The 21580-nt window shown below is 36.2% G+C and overlaps 3 protein-coding genes across 4 annotated transcripts; 1 reads left to right on the top strand and 2 right to left on the bottom strand.

Annotated features, from left to right (window-relative positions):
* Nucleotides 1–612: 612 nt before the first annotated feature.
* LOC116137069 lies at nucleotides 613–1656 on the bottom strand. The gene is made up of 2 exons (XM_031422757.1): nucleotides 1278–1656; nucleotides 613–1145 (listed from the first exon to the last, which is right to left on the bottom strand). Exons 1-2 carry the CDS (start codon nucleotides 1654–1656, stop codon nucleotides 613–615), a joined length of 912 nt encoding a protein of 303 aa, XP_031278617.1.
* A 1221-nt stretch (nucleotides 1657–2877) lies between these two features.
* Nucleotides 2878–7691, top strand: LOC116137071 (potassium transporter 10-like). The gene is given in 8 exon segments (XM_031422762.1): nucleotides 2878–2955; nucleotides 3097–3322; nucleotides 3460–3705; nucleotides 3833–3898; nucleotides 4010–4264; nucleotides 4358–4525; nucleotides 6295–6549; nucleotides 6643–7691. Coding segments are annotated over 8 exon segments (2343 nt in total).
* Nucleotides 7692–8622: 931 nt separating this feature from the next.
* On the bottom strand, nucleotides 8623–16321 carry LOC116137137 (serine/threonine-protein kinase pakA). Of its 2 annotated transcripts, XM_031422825.1 has the most exons (9): nucleotides 16061–16317; nucleotides 12294–15483; nucleotides 12119–12199; nucleotides 10968–11120; nucleotides 10558–10721; nucleotides 10043–10190; nucleotides 9743–9865; nucleotides 9300–9387; nucleotides 8623–9069 (listed from the first exon to the last, which is right to left on the bottom strand). In XM_031422825.1, exons 2-9 carry the CDS (start codon nucleotides 15318–15320, stop codon nucleotides 8876–8878), a joined length of 3978 nt encoding a protein of 1325 aa, XP_031278685.1. In that variant the 5' UTR covers nucleotides 15321–15483; nucleotides 16061–16317; the 3' UTR covers nucleotides 8623–8875. The 2 variants fall into 2 exon arrangements, 1 of the variants encoding a protein (XP_031278685.1); XR_004129113.1 differs by lacking the exons at nucleotides 8623–9069; nucleotides 9300–9387 and having other exon boundaries at nucleotides 10043–10201; nucleotides 16061–16321.
* Between the last annotated feature and the right edge of the window lie 5259 nt (nucleotides 16322–21580).

The following is a 21580-nucleotide window of genomic DNA, read 5'->3' on the forward strand; positions in this document are numbered from 1 at the left end:
TGTTCTCTACAACTTTAGTAAATAAATTGCGGTATTCGCAGCTTAAGCCCAAAACTCCTTAGACAATTTTTTTTCAGTCAACAAGCAACGAGCCATCTCCATGACAGTCATATTTTTCCTTTCAGCTACTCCATTTTGCTGTGGGGAATCTCTCACGGTGTATTGACGTTGAACTCCATTATCTGCACAAAAAGAGTCAAATTCGACAGAAGAAAATTCTTTGCCATTATCAGTCCTCAAACATTTTAAAGAGGTTCCATTTTGGGTTTCCACCATTGCTTTGAAACTCCTAAACACACCAAACACATCAGATTTTAACTTCAAAAAGTACATCTATGTCATCCTTGTTGCATCATCAATGAACAAAAGAAAATATCTACCTCTATTTAGGGACAGCGTCTTCATTGGTCCACATAAATCTGAGTGAACCAATTCTAACCTCTCTTTGGCTCTCCAAGTTGCTGAACTTGGAAAAGGTACTCTATGTTGCTTCCCTAGTTGACAACTTTCACACACCTCATTACAAACCCCGATAGTAGGAACATCTTTCACCATATTTTTATCTACAGCAATTTTGATTGAATTGAGGTTGAAGTGCTCCAATCGTTTATGTCATAACAATGACTCATTCTCCTCCTTACTACTAAAGGCTTTGACATCCATAAAGCTCCAATTCACTGCAAAACTCATGTTTTTCATAGGCACACACATAAACTCTACCCCACTAGGATCTTTTATCTCACATTTATTATCAGCAAATTCAAGCCTAAAACCCTTTTGCATTAATTGACCCACACTCAATAAATTTTGATCTAAGTCAGGTACTAAAAGAACATCAATGATAGATTTAATACCTTTTGTTGTTGGTACAGCTATGATGCCCTTTCCTTTTATTGAAACTTTATCTCTATTGCCAAGTTTGACCATCCCTTTCATGTCTTCCAAATGCATGAATATTTCTCCCTTGTCATTCATATGCTGAGTGCATCCACTATCGATAAACCAAGAGCTTTCTTGTTGTTGAACATCTGCCATCAAAGCGGTAAACAACAACTCTTCTTCATTTTCATCTTCTGCATGATTTACTTGCTGTTGTTGTGATTGACTGGATTGTGCTTGATGTTGGTTCTTCTTTTGGTCACAATCTTTCTCCAAGTGACCAGGTTTACTGTAGGACTAGCATGTCTTTGAGGAATCTCTCTTCTTTTTATAACAATCAGCTTCCGCATGACCATTCCACTTGCAATAATTACAAAAGATTTGACCTTTCTTCTTACCATCTCCCTTTCCCTTACTAGAGTTTTTCCCGTTTCTCTGAAATTTGGTTTTGATCATAGCCTTTGTTTGGAAAGCAACTTCTAACCCGCTCTCATTCCTCATCTTCCTCCTTTGTTTTTGCGCTTCAAGAGCACTTATCAAGTCAACCATTGACATTGATTTAATATCCCTAGAATCTTCAAGAGACGAAATCTTAGACTCGAACTTTTCTAGCACACTCACCAGAACTTTTTCGACTAACCTCTCCTCTGGAACAATTTTGCCCAAGATTTTGATTTCATTCACAATCTTCATTAGCCTATCAGAATATTGTGATACACTCTCCGTCTCTGACATCCTCATACTGTCAAGTTGTCGCTTCAACGTGACTATCTTCATGTTCCTTGTCTTCTCATAACCTTAATACTTTGTCTACAACTTATCCCAAATCTCCTTTGCGGTAGTGCAAACTATGATCTTCATAAAGATGTCTTCACTCACAGCCGATTGCAGGTATGATAGAGCCCTTGCTCTCTTCCTATCTGCTGCTTTTTGTAACTCCATTTGAGCGATCGTTGGATCCTCTGGCAGTTCTTGAAAGTCTCCTCCTGTCTTGGTGACTTCCCACAAATCAGTAGCCTGTAGAAACCCCTGCATCTTCACCTTCCAAATATGGTAGAGATTACCTGTGAATATAGGAATTGGTGGCATTGAGTATGATGGAGCCATCTTCTTTTCAGATTCTCTTCTCTCTCAAGTGTATTTGCTCTCCCTCTTAAGAACCCTTCCACAGATGCCTTAAGAAAATTCCGCTCTGATACCAATTTTTGGAATTGGAAGCAATAAACGTTAACACTTTTACTGAAGGAAACAATGAACTCTCATAATTTTTCATTAATGTTTAACTACTTTTATACTCCTAGTTAGATACAAGCAAAATTCTTATGAACTAATATTCCTAATCAAGTTCTACTTCCCTAATTTGACTCAACCAAATCTCTTATGAATAAGAGTTATTCTAAAACTAGAATACTAGAAAATAGGAAAAAGAATAAAGCTGGAACTTTTTGCGGTCCAAGACGCTCGCCGCGGCTGTCGTTCTTCTTCACATTCAGCGTTCGCTGCAGCGACCGGTTCGATCGCTGCAGCGATCGGTCATCTCTTTTTCCTCCGTCACTTTGCTACAGCTTCCCACTTCTGCCAATGACAACTTCAAGCTCTCCAAAATAGGTTCACACTTTAACAAATTTTATTGGTACAATCTGAATCTGAATCAAAAGAAGCACCTGCATTACTCAACATCTTTCTTAAAAATTTTAGAATAATCAACATTCGTGTTATATTAGTTGAGAGATTCTCTGGAGCTCAAATTGGGATATGAATAATTTTGAAAAGCTGACATTTAAGTTTCCGTAACTGTTTCTATGATTTTCAATAAGTTAAAAATTTTCATGTATTGAAAGGTTTGGAATTGCACTTGATGAGGAATTGTTTGCGAGGATGTGGATTCTGATAGATAGAGAAAGTTAAGATGAAAGTGACAGACTGAGGGAAGAAGATAAATTGGAGAAAGGAATTGGTGGAATCCTTTGAGCCAAGTTAATACGAATGGCTTAAAAAATGAGTGATGGTCAAGAAATTGGTAATCAGCCAGTGGATGAAAAGGCTGACATGAGAACAAGTACACACCAGAAAAAGGTTAGATTGAAAATTTATAATACTGTCTACTTTGAGATTAATCTGTTAGGTTTTCGCTTTCCGAATCATCGAAAACTTGTTACATGAATAAAAACCATGATCTAAAAAACTGCTTATTCAGTGTCTATTTTTTGGCCTCAGAATATATCAGCTTTATTGCTTATGCCGCTTGCATTCCAGAGCCTTGGAGTGGTTTATGGAGATTTGGGCACATCTCCCTTGTATGTTTTCTACAATACATTTCCAGATGGAATTGAAGATACAGAAGATGTTGTGGATGATTTGTCATTGATTATATACTCCCTCACTCTCATCCCTCTTATCAAATATGTTTTCATAGTTTGTCAAGCAAATGACAATGGCCAAGGTAAATTCAGATCTCATTCTTTTCTGCAGTTTCATTATTCCATGCATCCACATGTTTGGAAAGCAACCAAATTCTATGAATAGTTATATAGAACAAGTAGGAAATGTAATGGCAAACTTATGGTTGCTGTGGTGCAGGTGGGACATTTGCTCTTTATTCTTTAATCTGTCGACATGCGAAATTAAGAACCCTTCCTAACCAAGACCGGTCTGATGAAGAGCTAACGACTTACAGTCATTCCATACACCAAGAACAATCATTTGCTGTGAGCTGCAAGAGATGGTTGGAGAATCATGGTAGCAGCAAGAAAGGACTTCTAACTCTTGTGCTTATTGGCTCTTCTATGGTAATTGGAGATGGGATTCTGACTCTAGCTATATCAGGTACATTTTTCACTCACGGAAATATAATGAGTTAATCATGCCATATATCAGTGAAATGAGTAAATTGATGCATTTTACTTCGTTCTCAACTTCATCGAAAAATGCTTAATCCTACTGTTTTTGGCAGTTCTATCAGCCACTGGTGGGATCAGATTATACTAACCCAAGATGACGCCGAACTCCTTGAATGAAAGTATTTCCCTATTCTGAAACTACAGATGTTCTTCTTTTTTCTTCCCTGTGTCTGCTTCTCTTTTAAGTCTGCCACTGAAGCCCTTCAACTTCTTGTGTTTTTGTGGTACAGAGCTAGTTGTGCTTGTTGCAGTTGCAATATTGGTTGTTTTGTTCAGCGTGCAACATCATGGTATAGATAGGTTTGGCTGGCTCTTTGCCCCAATCGTCTTCCTTTGGTTTCTGATAATTGGAGGTATTGGCATATTCAACATTTGGAAATATGACAGCAGTGTTCTGAAAGCTTTCTCACCTCTGTATGTATGTCAGTTTTTCAGAAAGGGAAATGGTTGGACATCCCTTGGAGGTATAATGCTTTGTATAACAGGTAAACTTCATATTGTTCACATTTTGAATAATGCTACACATCACAAGTCTTAATGATCGGGAGTTCTATTGATTAGATGCTATACTGTTGTAGGAACTGAGGCCCTTTTCGCTCATTTATCCCAATTTTCAGTTCTAGCCATATAGATTGCTTTCACATCAATTGTGTTTCCATGCCTTCTTTTAGCCTACACTGGACAAGCCGCCTATCTGATGAAAAACAAAGATCATGTCTTAGATGTGTTCTATCATTCTATTCCAGGTTTGATTCTGATCTACATTCTGAATCTTCCTTCCAGTTAATCTTATTAATAGTGGCTCCTTCGGAAAGCAAAAACAAAAATGAAAAAGGGAAGAAAACAATGACTCTAGAAGAACATGGAATCATTTTCGCTTTGCAAGTTGTTTCGATCTGGGAAATATGCCTTTCTCTTTTCAGTTTTGACATGAAACCTTAATCTCTTTTGGCAGTAATTAGTACTTGAGGACCTGCTTTGGAGGACATATTGTTGATGTTCTACCAAATTTTGCTTCCAATTTGTACCAAGTAAAGTTGTCTAGGGAACATGTCAGAGGTTACTCAAGACTTTGGTAGCTCTAATGAGGTAACAAATCCCCCCCTCCAAATAACTGTTAAGTGAAAGGAAACAATTAGCTTGGCGGCTGATGAGAGGTGCCAGAGAATTTCAGATGAATCTACTTCGGAGAATGGAAGATTAAGCCCCTTCTCCTTGTAGATAGGTCAAGAAAAAACTTTGGATCTAATAGAACAAAACAATGTGTGCACATCACAAATAAGCATTTTTCTCTTTCTTTTATTGAATCCTAACTACCACCATTACTTGTTTCTCGCCCAAGGGGATTTGTAAATTTCACATCTACTTGAAGTGGGGAAATACGATAATCTTTGTAATAAACTATTATTATTAGAAAAAGAAAACAATTCGTTGGATTTCCATTTTACCTGATCTTCAATTTCTAGTTTAGAAACCCCATACTACAGAAATTTGATGAATTTTCTATTGAATGGTATACAGTTATACATCGACCAGCAAGAAGAAATGAAGAAAACAATTATCTAGCCCCGCATTTCATGCTAATTGAGGTTAAGAATGTGTAGTATGTCACGGCAATTCCATTTGACAAAACCAAAGATCGTTGAAGTTTTATTTCTTTAAGAAAAGTGCTAAATAGATTTGGGCTCAAACCGATTTAAAAGTGTGCAATGGGGTATAGATATATATGATCACAAATAGTAAATCTTCATTATTCTACAAAACATCAGGCTAAATGCCCTGCTGATGCAGCAATATTCAGACAAGGATTCAGTGTCTAGAATAAAAAATCTCCCGTTCTTCGGCTTTGTAATAGTCACAGTGAGAATCGAAAATAAGGTCATAATAGAGGAACACCTGTGGTGTTTAGGTAAATGTTTCATGCTCTAGATTAAGAATGAGAAGCGAGTCAAGCAGTTCGCGAGCTATTTGAGCTTGACTCTTGAAAAGCTTGAACTCGATTAGAAGTCAATCAAGTCGAGCTCGAGCTCGAACTCAAGTGGCTCATTTAAGGGGTCGAGCCGAGTTCGATCCGGGTGAAGCTTGACTCAATAGGCTCGGAGCCTCATCGTGCTCGAAGGGCCAAATTGCAAGTTTTGTAGCTTTTTTTTTTATTTTGAAGTTTTTAAAATGACAAACAGCCCCCTTCTCACAATAAACTCGCTCGAGCTCGAGTATCCACCCATACTCGCAAGCTTAAGCTTGAGCTTGAGCCCAAGTATTCAAGCTCAAATGAGCTTGATACTGTTCATCACGAACCGAGCTCGAGTGTCTAGATACTCGGCTTGTATACACCCTTAGGCCGACTCTAGATGACTAACCGCTTGGTTATTGTCAACTGAGTTTTTACAGAAGGAAACCACTAAAATCAAGTTAATGATATAAGAAGATTCAGAATATATAGAAATTTGATGAACAAGTAGAGAGTTGTACATTTTAACTGTCTAACAAATGCTAATTTTTCATGATTCTGCAGATACCATATATTGGCCAGTGTTTGTTGTTGCGACAGCAGCTGCTATTGTTGCAAGTCAAGCGACGATATCTGCAACGTTTTCATTGATCAAGCAAGCTACTGCACTTGGCTGTTTTCCAGGGGTGAAAGTTATGCATACATTAAAGAGGAACCATAGACACATATATATTCCAGAAATTAATTGGATACTTATGGTTCTCTGTGTTGCTGTCACAAGTGGATTCAAAAATCAACACCATATTGGAAATGCTTGTGGTGAGTTCACCCTTATGTATGAATTTTTTCCAATCTTTATCGTCGAAAGAAACATCAACGCACTACTTATCTACTGTATTTAATGTCACACAGGGCTAGCAGTTGTGATAGTAATGCTGGTAACAACATTGCTAATGATTCTAGTTATGGTGTTAGTATGGCGCTGCCATTGGATTCTCGTCCTGTTCTTCACCGGTTTATCACTACTAGTCGAAGGCACCTACTTTTCATCCGTGATCTTCAAGGTTAATCGAGGTGGATGGGTTCCGCTTGTGATTGCAGCAGGCATTTTTACTGTCATGTCTGCTTGGCATTACGGTACAATAAAATGTTACCAATTCGAGATGCATAACAAGGTCTCGATTCAATGGATCATCGGACTTGGTCCTAGTTTAGGACTCGTTAGAGTCCCTGGTGTCGGATTAGTTTACAGTGAGCTAGCCAGTGGAGTGCCTCACATATTTGGACATTTCATCACCAATCTTCCTGCAATTCATTCTGTTGTGGTTTTTGTTTGTGTCAAGTACCTTCCTGTCTACACAGTCCCCGAAACCGAACGATTCCTTGTAACGCGTGTCGGCCCCAAGAGCTTCCACATGTTCCATTGTGTTGCTAGATATGGTTACAAAGACCTCCATAGGAAAGATGATGAATTCAAGAAAAAACTCTTCGAAAGTCTCTTCAGGTTTATCCGGCTCGAGTCCTTAATGGATGATTTTTCAGATTCAGACGTTTACAGTAGCGTAGGCGACAAGCAATCCCAGATTTCAGGAGACGACAACGCCACCCAAAATAACTCCAAAGCGGGAACGGATGCTGATGTAGATTTTGCTTCACTAAGCTCAGTTATCACCTTTGAGTCCGCAGCTCAAGTAAACAATGCCACCATGGCCGTGAGCAAATTAATGTGCAGGAGCGATGAAATCAACGAGTTAGAGTTCCTGGCGAAGAGCAGAGACACAGGAGTGGTGCACATACTTGGGAAGACAGTGGTGATGGCAAGAAGGAAATCAGAGTTTTTGGAGAAATTAGTGATTGATTACATATATTCTTTTCTCAGGAAAATGTGCAGGGAGCCAAGTGCACTGTTTAATCTTCCGCATGAGTGTTTACTGAATGTTGGACAAGTGATTCTTATATAATATGCACACAATGTTGCAGCATTTTGCTCCTTTTTTTTTTTTTCATTTTGGCAGAGGAGATCATAGAATAAATGTTATACAAGTAAATGTAAAAATTTAAGCATCAGGATGAGAGATTGAGACATTGTATTAGCATCAGTTTTGACTCTTTTGAGAAATTTTCTTAAAGAAATTTTCAGGAACTTTTGGCTTAGAATAAAAGTATATACCATTACGCTTTTTCACTGTTTTAAAACCCGGACCGAACCGGCCGATCAAACCAGTCTGACCAAGAACCGACAGCTTCTCTGATCCGATGCAGGTTTCGAAGGGTTTTGTGATATTTCAAATTTATAAAGACTAATTATAATTTTTTTTGGTGTTTTAGAGATATGTCAAAAGTTCATGGATTAATTGATACTTTTTTAGGGGCATTTTTGAAGTAAATAAAAATTTTAGAGACTAATTTTTATAATATACTAAAATTTAAAGGATTAATTACAATTTTTTAAAAATAAAATTATTGACATCATCAATCCAACCTATTGAACCGATCAACCTGTAACTTAATCACCTTACCAGGTCTCACAACAGGTCAAGTTTCGATTATAATAGACCATTTATCCCCGCTTATTTATTTTAAAAGTACACTTAACATTAGTTTGTACACAAAGTTTAAAACATTCTTTTGCGTTTCATATTATAAGCGTAAGATCCAACATATCATTGGACAAGTCGACATCCTCACATAATTTTGGAGGGACCAAGTAGTCAGATTTGCACCCACACAACCTCTTTTGAGACCTTTAGGATGTAGAATGATAACCATAGAAATGGCAGAAACTAAGGTGAAAAAAGCCAACTTAAAAGGCTTGTCTTCAGAGAGATGGAGAACAATGGACAATTAAAAGGCTTATCTTCAGAGAGATGGAGAACAATGGACAAAAATCCATAAGCACAAAACTCAGATCAAAGTTTATATTCACTATTGACACAAATGATAGATTTACATATAAACAATTCCTTCAGCTTTTGCACAAACCACAATCATATCTTACCCTCTCAATGGTGAGCAACATCTTGCTACTTTGTATAAATAATACACAACCTTTTGTGGAGAACATTATATATATATATATATATAACTGGCATTATTGTATCTCATCATACGGGCTAAAATGGCATAATAAGAGAATCATTCACAGTTACTTGGCTACCTGGTTCTGTAGATGTGATTTAGTCTGGCATGCTGCAGACATCACACGTAAACGTCTGGCAATCTCTGTGAACGATGGGCGCGCCACAGGATCTGGAGCCCAACATTGCTCCATTAGCAATCTCCAATCATAGTCACAGTGGCTTGGAACCGGGGGCCTCAATGTGTTATTGACAATACCTCCTGTAGGGGAAGCAAGAGGTAATCAAACTACTAAGTACTATTCTCAACAAATATACTAATTATCCCCTATCGTGGTGGGACTAGTAGCTCTTTGAAGTTTGTGAACTGTCACACCAGCAGAATAATTAATTAAAACCAACAGCCAAATGCCAATTTCAAACAAACTAAAAGTAATTACAAATAAGACAAATCAAGACGGGGGGCATAGATCGACAGTGAGAGACACAAACCTATGATCGCTCCATAATGCATATTAGCATAAGGCTCCTCACCAGTGAGAATCTCCCAAAGGACAATACCAAAAGAGAATACATCAACCTGCCAATCCATGGGAGGTTTAGTAAAACTTTGCACAATTAACTAGTCCATGATTGGCCAAGAAGATCAGGAAACCCATAATTAAAGAAATCAACAGATACCCTATATATTATTCAAAACCAAATTAAATGTATATGACAAAGCTCCATCCTAAACAAACGAGCAGCATTATATCATCAGTGATATCAGCCTACAATTTGAATCAACCATGTTTAGATTTTCTTTTTTTTATTCTTTTTAATCAAGATTTTAAAAAAGATCTATAACAACGTCAACCAAATCTTTTAACATTTGAGCTCAGGCCCAAGATTGTTCTTTCACCAATACAGGTAAAAACTGAATATTAGGACAATACCTTCTCGGAAACCTTACTACTGCTACCATTCAAGAGCTCTGGAGCCATCCAAGGAAGGGTTCCCCTCACACCACCAGTAACCAAGGTATTCCTTTTAATCTTTGACAAGCCAAAATCACCAACCTGCACAAAAGAATAACATTAATCTTAAAACATTTTTTCAGCTGGAACTAAATATATGCTCTTTGTGAAAGGAAAAAAGACAATGGGCCATTACATAAGCAATACGCATCAAAAGCTGCAAATTATTATGGGATAGCAACAATTACCTGCAAATTATTATGGGATAGCAACAATTACCTTGCAAATGGGCCGTAAAGGATCTTTCAAGTTGACAAGCAAATTGTCACATTTCAAATCAAAATGCACGATATTCTTTGAATGTAAATATTCCATTCCAAATGCTGCGTCCATTGCAATAATGAGCCTCTTACGGCGATCAAGATGCCTGGACATTGACTGAAAAAAATGAGATAAAGAGGAAAGCAACAGAAGTATGGGTGCCAATGAACTAGGCTTTTATTAACTGAGTGAGCTTGACTCAATAACAAAGTTTGGTTTAGCAAAATTCATTTCTTAACTGAAAGAACTTGAGCTCAGTTTGATAATTCATTAATCAAGATTCAACTAAAAATTGTAAGTTCAGCTTGATAGCTCAATATAAATATTAATCTGTTGTACACTTTAATCGATACTTGTATATTATATCTGTTTCATAAAATGAAACATAATTTTGATTTTAGACTTTATTTTGAGCTCAAGTTTGAAACCTCCATTCTGTAATATCAAGGAAAAATTATATATAAAGAAAATACCTGTCCTTGCTAAGTAAAACCTGCCTAAGAGACCCATTCACCATGAATTCTGTTACAGTGGCCAGCGTTCCTCCCGGTCCATCCTGCACCACACCATAGAAGGCCACCACATTTGGATGGTGGAGCTTTGAAAGAATTTCAGCTTCACGCCAGAACTCCACAGTCTGCAAAACATGAACATTAAATAATTTGATAAATGAGAAACATATAGCAAATACCATCTTGCTAATGAGCACAAGCCACTTGAACAGCAGCACTGATCAAACAGAAGCGGTGAAAAATAATCTCCACCATAATCCCATAATGTAACATCTATTTTATTTTATATAAAATTTTAGGCAAAACACAAATGCAACCTCCATGTGCTTTACAGTTGTTAACCAAAATCATTCGGATGGAAAAAAGCTCACCAATCGTTCTTGCTCTGATGAACGACCAGTGAAACAGCTCTTTTTTATTCGCTTAATGGCAACATCTGTTCCCCTCCATTTCCCATGGTAAACAGTCCCAAATGTGCCAGAACCCAGTTCTCTAAGCTCTTCCAGATCTTCATTTTTTATAATCTGCCACAAAATCCAGAAAAGGAATAAAGAAGCTAAATAGAAACTCCAAATGTTTATTGATAGTAGATCAGAAGTCTCCAAACAAAAATAAGGAAAGGAGAGAAGCGTAAAATTATTCCAATGTAAGGCATAGCTTGCACATAATCAGTGGCATGCATCACCAGATGTTCCTCTTATAGCTCAAACATTCGCAATCATAAGTAGAAAACATTTAAACTTGATAGAGAAACGGGTTGGGAAGAAGATAAACTAGAATTTTAGTTCTACACCATCCAATATCCTGGTTGCATGATCGCCAGCCTATTTCAGGTGAGCATCTCTTTCATCGAGTTTGCAAATTATCGAACAGCATGAAAAAAATCATTTCATGTGTCTGAGGTCACTAGATCGGTGGACTACATAATGGGAGGTATCCCTTACATCCATATACCCTCCCCTCCCTCCACCTTGCCCCCTTTCTTGGGGTATCACAGGAATTTGATTCCAAGGACAATTATGCAACAACAAATTATTTTACCTACTAAGCCAGCCTTACACACAAAAATAACACTGAGACAACAAATTCTCTAACCATCTCAAAACATTCAAAAAATAAAAATAAAAATAAAAATAGATTACAAAAGTTGGTTTTTCCATTAAGCTCCTTGCAGGTTTTTTTAATGTTTGAAAGTCAAATATACCCCCCTATTATTTTTAAAAATTTTACTTTATCTTTCTCTAAAATAAGCCCTTTTTAACAATTTACTACTAAAAAGCAATTATAGATTTACATAATCAAACAACCAACTACTTCTTTTCTAAAAGCTCCATCTTCATAAACTCTACTACAAAACAACTTCCATAAGTCCACTTGAAAAGTCATATCAAACAGACCCCAAGTGATTATATGTGTCGCAAGTATGAAAAAAGAAGCAAAGAGAAAGGAGCAGAGTTCAATTTTTTTTTCTTCTATATTGTCAATTTACAGAGAAGCAACATACTATTGGCCACCACCTTACCTGCAACGTACTGATGTCAAAATCTTCCAAACTAAAATCAACAAAAGGTGCACCAGTACTTGGGAGATCCAACCTCCCCTCCTGAAGTAAAAAAGAGAAATTACAAAAGGTAGGCATAGATCAGTAATATGGTCAAGAGCACTAATTATCAAACATAAATGCAACAGAAAATTACCTCATAATCTGATTGTATTCTAGAGTTCATGCCCTGTAAATGCACACTTTGATCGCCCTTGAGATGAGAATGCATGTTATCTTGACGCATATCCATGGTATTGGGTCCAACAGTAACAGATGACTCTCGCTGAATGTCCTCATCAAAATTGATGTGCGAGTCATTTTGAGTCATTGCACCTTCATCAGATTTTAAAGGGGGGTAGCTGTAATCAGCAGGAGTCCCCTCCTCAATATTTGTAAGTGGAGGAGCGAAGCCCAGGTGATCTTGGTCCATAAGGGAAACATCTTTTCTAGAAAACTCATCTTGAGCCAAGTTCCGGAAATACGACCACCGCTTCATATCACGATTCTCCACATTCCAGCTTGCAACTGCTCCATCTCCATGCATTGGACTGATACCAGCAAGGTTTTCAGAGCTTCTTGCTTTTGAGAATATATCAGTTAGGAAATCACGAGGAAATCGGTCATTGATGTCAATAAGTATGTCTCCCTGCTCACTATTGCCAACAGCAACACTGGAATCCCTTATAGGGGCAGTTCTAACCGGATTTTCAATCCGTGCAAAGGGCTGTGCATGCCTCTTAGGTTCATTCCCATTGTTAATTTTTTCTGCAATATCACTCCATCCATATTCTGATGGTTTCAAAACAGAATCTTCCAGATGCTTACTATGAGTTCCATGACTTGCTGTAGGATGATGCATACCAACTGCTTCTTTGTCACTGATAGAATGCTCTTTATATGTGTCTTTGATCCCAGTTACTTCCTGATCAACCACAGAATTTGGAACCATCTGCCTTGCTTCAGATTTCTCTAAATTTGACTCAAGCCCCTCTTCTGAAATGTTGGAATTCGTTTTGTTCATTTTATCAGCAACTTCTTTAGGCTTTCTTAATTGGGTAAGTTCACCTTCAACTGACTGAGGGTTTTTATACAGCTTTTTTGCAGATGTAATGGACTGCTCAGTCTGGGAAGCCAGATTGCTGTCATGCATTTTATCAACTGATTCTGCCATAGGTTGAGAACAATCACCATGTGCTTGAGGAATCAGATACTGAGAGCCAAAGGAATCATCAGATTTTGACAAACGGTTCATTTCAGCCTGCTCCCTAGGAATTCGCTCAGAATGATAAACCCTTTGAGGAATCACAGATGGTTCAAGGTAGCTAAATTCAGCCAGCCCAGCCTCCACATCACTATATCCAGATGTAAAAACTCCATCGGTTGCATAAAAACGGTCACCATCATTATTCTTCCTCCCCTCATTTACAGCATCAGGAGGCACCGAGTTCTGTGCAGGTTCCTGAGCCTTTTTATTACTTTTCGAGGCCAATAATGGTGAACCTATGTCTGGGGATGAATCAATTGATACCTCTTCCCTAGGAATATGGTTTGAAACTTTAGTATATGGGTGTGAAGAAACAAGGTGCTCTTTTTCAGAAATTTGAATTTTTTCGGTTTCATTAATCTTTGGCAGAGAGCTATCTCTTTTCATTTTCGGATCCTTTATTGATGCTTCCTTATCCAGGGAGCGAATCTTCTCAGGTTCATTCATTTTAGGAGCTGATCCAACTTTTTTGAGTTTAGCCTCTTTAAGAAATACTTCTTGATCTTCAGCATGGAAGCCACCATGCATCTGCTCTTCAGCCAAAGGTTGATTCAGTTGTCCATAGAGCGGCATGGGGACTAAATTTTCTCCATATGTTGCTAAGTTTGAACCATAGTCATATTGCAGTGGAGCAGAGAAAATAGTGGTGCTCTTCACATCTATCTGGGGAAAGCTTTCTGTAGAGTGCAAAGTGGATGATATATGCTGGCTAGCTTCTCCATGGTGCATTTTTAGTCCCTGGTAAGGCTGTGAATTAGACTGATAAACGCTAGAGGAACTTACCAGCCCCGGTTGAGAAGATTGGATTGTAGACACGGGTGCACTTAATGTCAAAGTTGTGGTGCTAGCACCAGCCAATTCAGCTGCAGCTCGACCAGTGTCTCTTTCAACATTTAGACTGAGTAACTCATCCAAATTATTTTGAGAAGTGCTTGCCAAAGCAATTGAGTTTTTTCGTGATCCTAGGTCCATACCATTAACAGCAACAACATATTGAATCTCAGAATCAACCTCCATGCTTTCCAGACCTAAGTGAGCATCCTCTAGATCTGTACTAGAAAATAGGAACATACGAGGTTTCTTTTGTCCTCTATCTTCTAATACATTACATTCTTCCATCATGTTCTGCAGATCCTCATCACAGGATACAGAAACCAATGCATCAAGATCCTCACCAGGAAGTTGATATTTTATTGTATGCGTTTCACTGTAAATTGCCAAAGCTTTCTGCATAAGCTCCTGCCATGAGATATCTTTACTTAGCCGGATAATACGTGTTTCTCCTCCCACATACCGAAGCTTTCCATCAATGGGACGGGGCAAAATTTTTCCACCAAAGCTGCAGAGGAACTTCACCTTGGTTGATGAGCTATCAGGAGCTCCTGAAGAGGCATAACCATGAACCCCTCGACTCACTTCATTTCTCGATGAGGTCCGGGGCACTGAACGCACAGAATCATAATAACTTCTGTCTTCATGTGCAGAAGATCCCTTTCTCTCAAACTCATGGGCACAGCCTGTCTCTGCCGTGTTAAGCATTGTGATATCAGACCCACTCTCCGGACCAGTATGGGGAATTCCTAACATTCCCGGCAGACCCATATAAACAGGTGGATTGTTAAAGTCACCATAAGCACTTGGAACAATGTGCTGCCTAGGAATCACCCTGTCCCGCATAAATTCTAGAGAAAACTCCTCACCAGTCTGAATGGAGTAGTTCAGCACAGGTGGTCTAGCTCCCACAGACATGGTGTAATCTGGAGGTCGGATGTTAGTGTTGATATTGCTAGAGGGGTCATGAAGGAACCTTTGATTTGCTGAACCAGGTCCCTCGTTTCTAGTTTCGACATTAGTGTATCGGACCTGTTCATAATTTTTTGGCTGATCCATTGTACCTTTTCCGAATTTTCTCTCCATTTCATTCAACTTCACCTGGGTCAAACACACCCAGGCAAGCTGCCATGGAAATCACACCAATACCATCTCAACACCAGCATTTTCCCATATCTACTTATAAAGTTCAGTAGCTTAATAAAATAAGATCCTCTTATGCAGAAAACTTCACCCTTCAACCAAGAACCTGAATAGAAAATAAACCTTCGATCAAGCATCTCATAAGATAAATAAATAAATCTGAAAAACCTATGTCTAAAAAATATCTCAAAATGTGAATCTTACATCAAAACTAAACAGATCAGTTTACCATAACAAAATCACATAATTGGCTAATTTTCCCGTGAAGATTTTTTCACTTACGCAAATCCTTTTAAGATAAACCAAATTAAGCACAATTAATCAATAAGGCACTAAGATTAAGAACCATGCACTCTCTTTTTAACTTTCCTCCACTTTTCTCAGCAGCCAAACACACCAACAAAGACTAAAATGCCACTCTTTTAACATCAACCCAAATTAACCAAAACCCACAACAAACAAAACCAATTTCACGTAAAACTCCAACAACCCAGCGCAAAAACTCAACTTCAACTTCCAAAAACTAATCTTTAAAAAAAAAGAAACAAAAAAAAAAACCCTAAAAACCATTAATCTGAAAAACACAAAATTCTCATTCAAAACTCAAAAATTCAACATCAAAACAAAAACCCACATGGAAACCACAATCAAAAGCTTAAAAACACAGATTGATTGATCAGTACCTGAGCCAAGCACCAAAGACAGAGGCTTCTCTCTCTCTCTCTCTCTCTCTCTCTCTCTCTCTCTCTCTCTCTCTCTCAAGCACTGAACTTTAGTTCAAAATAAATACCACTGTCTCTCCAATTTTGTAAGCTAAATTAGATTGTTGTTTTAGAGCGTTCTCACTCTAGATCTACCCACTTAAAGCTACGAATTTTACGACTTTTTTCACACGCTGATCATCGGCTGCGTTGGTTTCCTGTTTTTTCAAAATACTCTTATGGTAAAAATCAGAGGTGTTGCTTCTCAAAATCATATCCTATAATACTTAACTTTTTAAACCTTATAAGTTTATTAATTTATTAAAATACCCCTAATAAATTTTTTTATAAATTAACAAAAACACTCTCACCCATCCACATTTGTCAGATTCCAACAACTATCAACAGAAAATAGCCAAAATCTGACGTAATGGCACACTACTGATTGAATTTGGCTGGTAGTATACCAATCTAGCCTTTTCTAATATGTTGGGAAAATGTCAAATCCACATCCAAATCTTTGGCCACATCTGGCTATCAATGACAGCTAATATATGATCATCATTGATCGTCAATAACGACTATATCTTTAGCCATCATTGATGGTCAGACGTGATCAAATCTGACTGTCAACGACTAGATTTCGCCATAGATCTGGCATTTTCCGATCAAATTTGTGGTGGATCTGACTAAAAAATGTCATAGCGATGCACGACCGGCCAGATATGGCCAGTAGTGCATAATAAACCCAAATTATGGCCAGATTTCAGTGGTGATAGCCAGAATCTAGCAATTATGAGTGGATGAGAGTGTTTTTGTTAATTTATAAACTTTTAATTATTAGAAGTGTTTAGTAAATTAACAAACCTATGAGTTTTTTTTTTTTTTGGTTAACTTTTAAATCCTATTTCATAATAATAACCCAACTCAACTTAATATTTTAAAAATACTACTCAAAACAATAAATCAACACATTTCATCATCTTTTTGTTGGGATTTTGATATGGTAGCCGTGGGGTACTACTGTTAATGGAACCTCCTACTTTAAAAAAAAAATAAAAAAATTATTTATTTAAAAATAAATAATGTATTAATTATTAATAAATAGGCATTAATTACTGTAATTTTTTAATAATTTAAAATTATTTAATAATATTATCTGTCACTTTTCATTATATAAATATAAAATAATATTATCATTTTTTTTTTTGCATTATTTTATTTTGATTTTATAATGAAAAAACACAAAAAATTTGACTGACAAACTTTGGTCTTTTTTGGCAACCAATAACCTTTTACTTTTTTTCAACCAAGGAAAATTATTTTAAGGCCCAAACGTTCTAATAAATTGTCAATTTTAATGGGTTCTAAAGTCACCGATATATCAACACAACTATAGTCGAGAGTCTATTATTTAAAAGTATAGTTGATTATCGATGAGTTAACACATTCATCGAATACATAATCATAGATGTTTGTTTGTTAAATTGTTGCATTCAATCAAGATTTCGACAATGCAACAATATATTGATGCCCAAAATTCAATTCGAAAATACAACAAGTTATCGGAGGTCGGTTTTTTTAGTGATGATTATATTGGTGCAAAATCCCAATCAATCTAAACTTTATTTAAGCCAACAATGGTAATCATTCATGTTGATAATAACATCTCCAACCATATAGAAAGCTATATGTGAAATGTGATTCTCATGTCCAATAACTTTATAGAATTTTGGAAAAAAAAAAAAAAAAAAAGGGTTCAAACGACGTAATCATATTTATCTAACTTCTATTGTAAATTAACAAAGTTCAAGAAGGTAAGACTCCGTTTGTTACTCTCTTGGGAATACTATTATTAGTATTTCCAATAAAGTTAAACAGTAAAATTGACTTATTCTTAAAATATTATTCAATTTCTTTTAAACCCCCTTAAATTTGTTAATTTAACTAAACACTCTTAAATATTTTTTTCAGACATTGCAAAAACACCCCAGCAACCCTTTGGCTGTGGTGGTCGGCTGTCCGTATTTAGTGGGTGGGTTAGGGGTGTTTTTGTTAACTTTTAATATTTTATTATAGGAGTGTTTAGTAAATAAACAAATATAAAGGGTATTTTTGTTAACTCTAAATCCTACATCATTTAACTTTTTTTCAAAATATTATTCTAAAAAGTATCAAAATAATGAATCAAACGGACTCTTATATATTTTGAAGCTAATCTTTTTCAATTAAGCAAATGTTTTAGTTTACTCAAAATTATTAAACTCTCGGGTGTAATTAACCAAGTAAAAGGTTAACCAAGATGATTTTAAATAGAAAATATTTTTAAAAATAAGCCAATTCAAACCCTTCATACTCAAATAAGTTTTTTATATCATCAAATTCCCTTAAAAAAATCTATCAAGTATTAAAAATCTACTAAAAATAATAATAATAATAATAAAAGAAGTTGAGACAAGGGACAAGCATGTTAAAGTTAACTCTATGAACCATCATTTTCTAAACCAAATTGGTCAACAGTCAACACACATGTTCTACACTTTCAACCACAAATTCAATTACATATACTATAATCATATCTCAAATTATTAACAAAGACAAAATTGGATCAATTTATAAGTTTTGAATCTTCTTAACAAAATAAGCTTATTATAAATAAAATTCAAACTATACCCAAAAAATGAACAATAATGTTGTTTATTGAGTTTGAAACATTATTATAGATGATGCTAATCTTAAACCATCAAGAATATAAAGAACGATTCATTTATATTTGGTTGAAGAATACTCAATAGCGAACATGAAATGACCATATTATATCATTTATCCCCTTGTTCAACATTATAATTCTATGTATCTACTCACAATCTCATATCGCATGTATATGAAAGCTAGGTCAATTTATAAATCACAAGTCTCCCCAACTATTTAGATCCATTTTAGATTAACTTCTAAAACCAAATCCGTGCAAATTAGACATGAAACTGATAGTCAAATCCTAAATGTTGCATATGTGACATATAATAAACCTATTTTATTATCAAATCTGCGTCCCTTTCTACTACTTTAACCACTTGGCTTTGGCTGGTTAGCAAGACTTTAGGTTATTCAAAAGTCTTATGTTTGAGTTTCACTAAATGATCATCTACCACATTTGTCATTTATTTGGTCCATTAAGCTTGTAAGATATTCAATGAACCTTGGGAATTAATCGAGGTATGCGCAAACTGATCCCAACACCCTAATCACATTTAATAGACATATAAACACCATTGTTCCTTTCATTTATACTTGTGGAAAGATACTCTCTCTTCTCTCTCTAAATTCACTAGGACTAACACACACGTAATAAATATGTTTATCTAATCTAGTTTTATCAAGCAACCCATTAGTCTTACAACTAGATTCCTTACTACTACTTATAGAAACCAAAATCTACTCCAAAAAATTCCCAAATTTCTAAACAACTTTTCCTGCATGCAAAAAAGATCTCAAAGATTTGAAAGTTTGAAGGGCTTTCATTCATCAACATTACCACATTTAGCAATCCTTATTGTGAGAACAAATAGTGAAAAGTGAAAACACAGAAGAAAACAAGAACAAAAAAAAGTGTGTTAAAAAAGTAAAAGTAAACTAGTCAAACAACACAAACACAAAGTGAAAAACAAAGGCTGCAAAATTGAAGTGAGCATTTCAACAAACAGTTGGCGGATTTTGAAATGAAATGAAACTTTCTTCGATTCTTCTCTCAATCTTTGAGTCAAGCTCTCGTTTTTCCTCTTGCTGGAGGTGCCGTGGGATGTTTGGGAGTAGAGAGTTGAGAATTGTAGAAATGGGAAGAGCCACGTGGCGGGATGCGAGTGGTTAGGTAGATGAGTTGAGAGGGGAGTTTTGGTTGTGTCTCTCAATGAGAACTGCCATGTCAGAGCGTCCTATGACCCCGGCGAATCCGTATCTCATGCTCTCTCTATAAAAACCCTCACTTTCTCTCTCTATAAATATATATATATCTATCTATTTATTTATTAAATTTTGTATCTTTCTCTCTCTTTTGTCTTTCGCTTTCTCATATCTCTCTCTCATCCATCTCATAGAGATATTATTCTCGCTTTAGAGACCTTCTATGCCCTAATCGTTGCGTGGGTTTATCCGGGCATCGCTCACAATCTGGACTTTCTCTTTGTGTTACCTCTCAATTGGGTTGTGTTGTGAGCAGCTATTTTGTTGATTGGTTTGATCCACCGACAAGAGGGGGAGATTGGTGAGCTTCTGAATTTATCTGGGTACTGTTTGTTTCTTTGTTTTATGGTTTTTCTTTTGTGGGTTTTTATCTGGGTGTTTTTAATTTTGGCATTTGAGCTGATTTTTGTACTGCTTTGTTGGTTTTGTAATGTGGAAGCTGTTTGATTGTTGAAAATGGCGGGGTTTTGTATTTTGTTTGTGGTTAGTATTGAGTTTTGGGATGATTTTGTTATTGGGTTTTGTGTGTTTGAGTGGGTAAGTGAAATGGGGTTCTGGGTTTAGCTTCAGTTTGAATGTATGTACTTGGTTAAGTTGTTGGGGCTTGATTGTTTAATTATTGAAGTTTTTTTTGGGTGCATTTGTTGGACATTTGATGATTAATTGGTGGATATTTGTGTTGAACTAGATTTAACATACTTTGTGGTTGCTGGGTTAGGCAGTAATGTGTCAGTCTAGTCATATGGTTTTGCCTTGGTTGTTGCTTCTATTAATGTTCTGATGATGATTATTTGAATTGGGTAGCTAGGAATGAACTGATTTTATCTTGCATTAGGTTGTTACAGTTATGTATCAGCTTGCTAGATCTGAAATGGGTTTATTAAGTTTTGTTCAGGTGTCATGCATCTTACATTAATATTCATTTGCATCTCTGGTAATTATGGAGTAAAACTCTTGTATGAAATGTGAGTTGTCCTATTATGTTGACTAATTTCATAATAATTCAATGTTATTGCATTTCAACATTTAGATAAATGCTACAGTCTCCTTAAGTTTCTATGATAGTCTTTACTACTGTGATGCATCACTTGGTTGGATCAATATCATAGACTTTATTTTTGTTAATTTATTGGTCTTTCCATGTCTATTTAACTGCTGTAGTTATTCTATTTGAATGCAAGGAAAAATTGGGAATTGACTTTTCTATCACTCGGCTGGATTCATCTTTAACTCTGGTGTTGTTCTAAAATTGAAATTGAAATTTCGTCTCTTGAAATTGTTTCCAAGCAATGAATTTGATTTGCATGTGGTTGTTATCTTTGTGTTTCTTTAGCCTTTTTAACGGATCTTTTGCGTCTCATTTGACTGTCACTGTTGGTAGTACTTGTCTATAAATATGAACTCTAATGTCTTCAAATCTGCTGTTTAGCGTATTTGGAGAAATTGAACTTTGGTGAATATATGCTATGACTTTGGAAAATGCTTGCATTCTTTTCAATTGATATTTTTGTTGCCTACCAATCTAAACACATAAAGCTTTGA

This window comes from Pistacia vera, unplaced genomic scaffold, assembly GCF_008641045.1.
Source record: "Pistacia vera cultivar Batoury unplaced genomic scaffold, PisVer_v2 Contig320, whole genome shotgun sequence".
In the NCBI taxonomy this organism is placed as follows: Eukaryota; Viridiplantae; Streptophyta; class Magnoliopsida; order Sapindales; family Anacardiaceae; genus Pistacia; species Pistacia vera.

Excerpts from the sequence above, each read along its gene's own strand:
- LOC116137137 (XM_031422825.1), bottom strand. The coding sequence starts at position 15,320 with ATGGAGAGAAAATTCGGAAAAGGTACAATGGATCAGCCAAAAAATTAT. Across the intron at positions 9,388-9,742 it reads GTAGTAAGGTTTCCGAGAAG|GTTGATGTATTCTCTTTTGG; the intron begins GTATTGTCCTAA and ends ATGGATTGGCAG. Across the intron at positions 9,070-9,299 it reads GCATTATGGAGCGATCATAG|GAGGTATTGTCAATAACACA; the intron begins GTTTGTGTCTCT and ends CTTCCCCTACAG.
- LOC116137069 (XM_031422757.1), bottom strand. The coding sequence starts at position 1,656 with ATGAAGATAGTCACGTTGAAGCGACAACTTGACAGTATGAGGATGTCA. Across the intron at positions 1,146-1,277 it reads TAGTAAGGGAAAGGGAGATG|ATTGTGACCAAAAGAAGAAC; the intron begins GTAAGAAGAAAG and ends ACTTGGAGAAAG.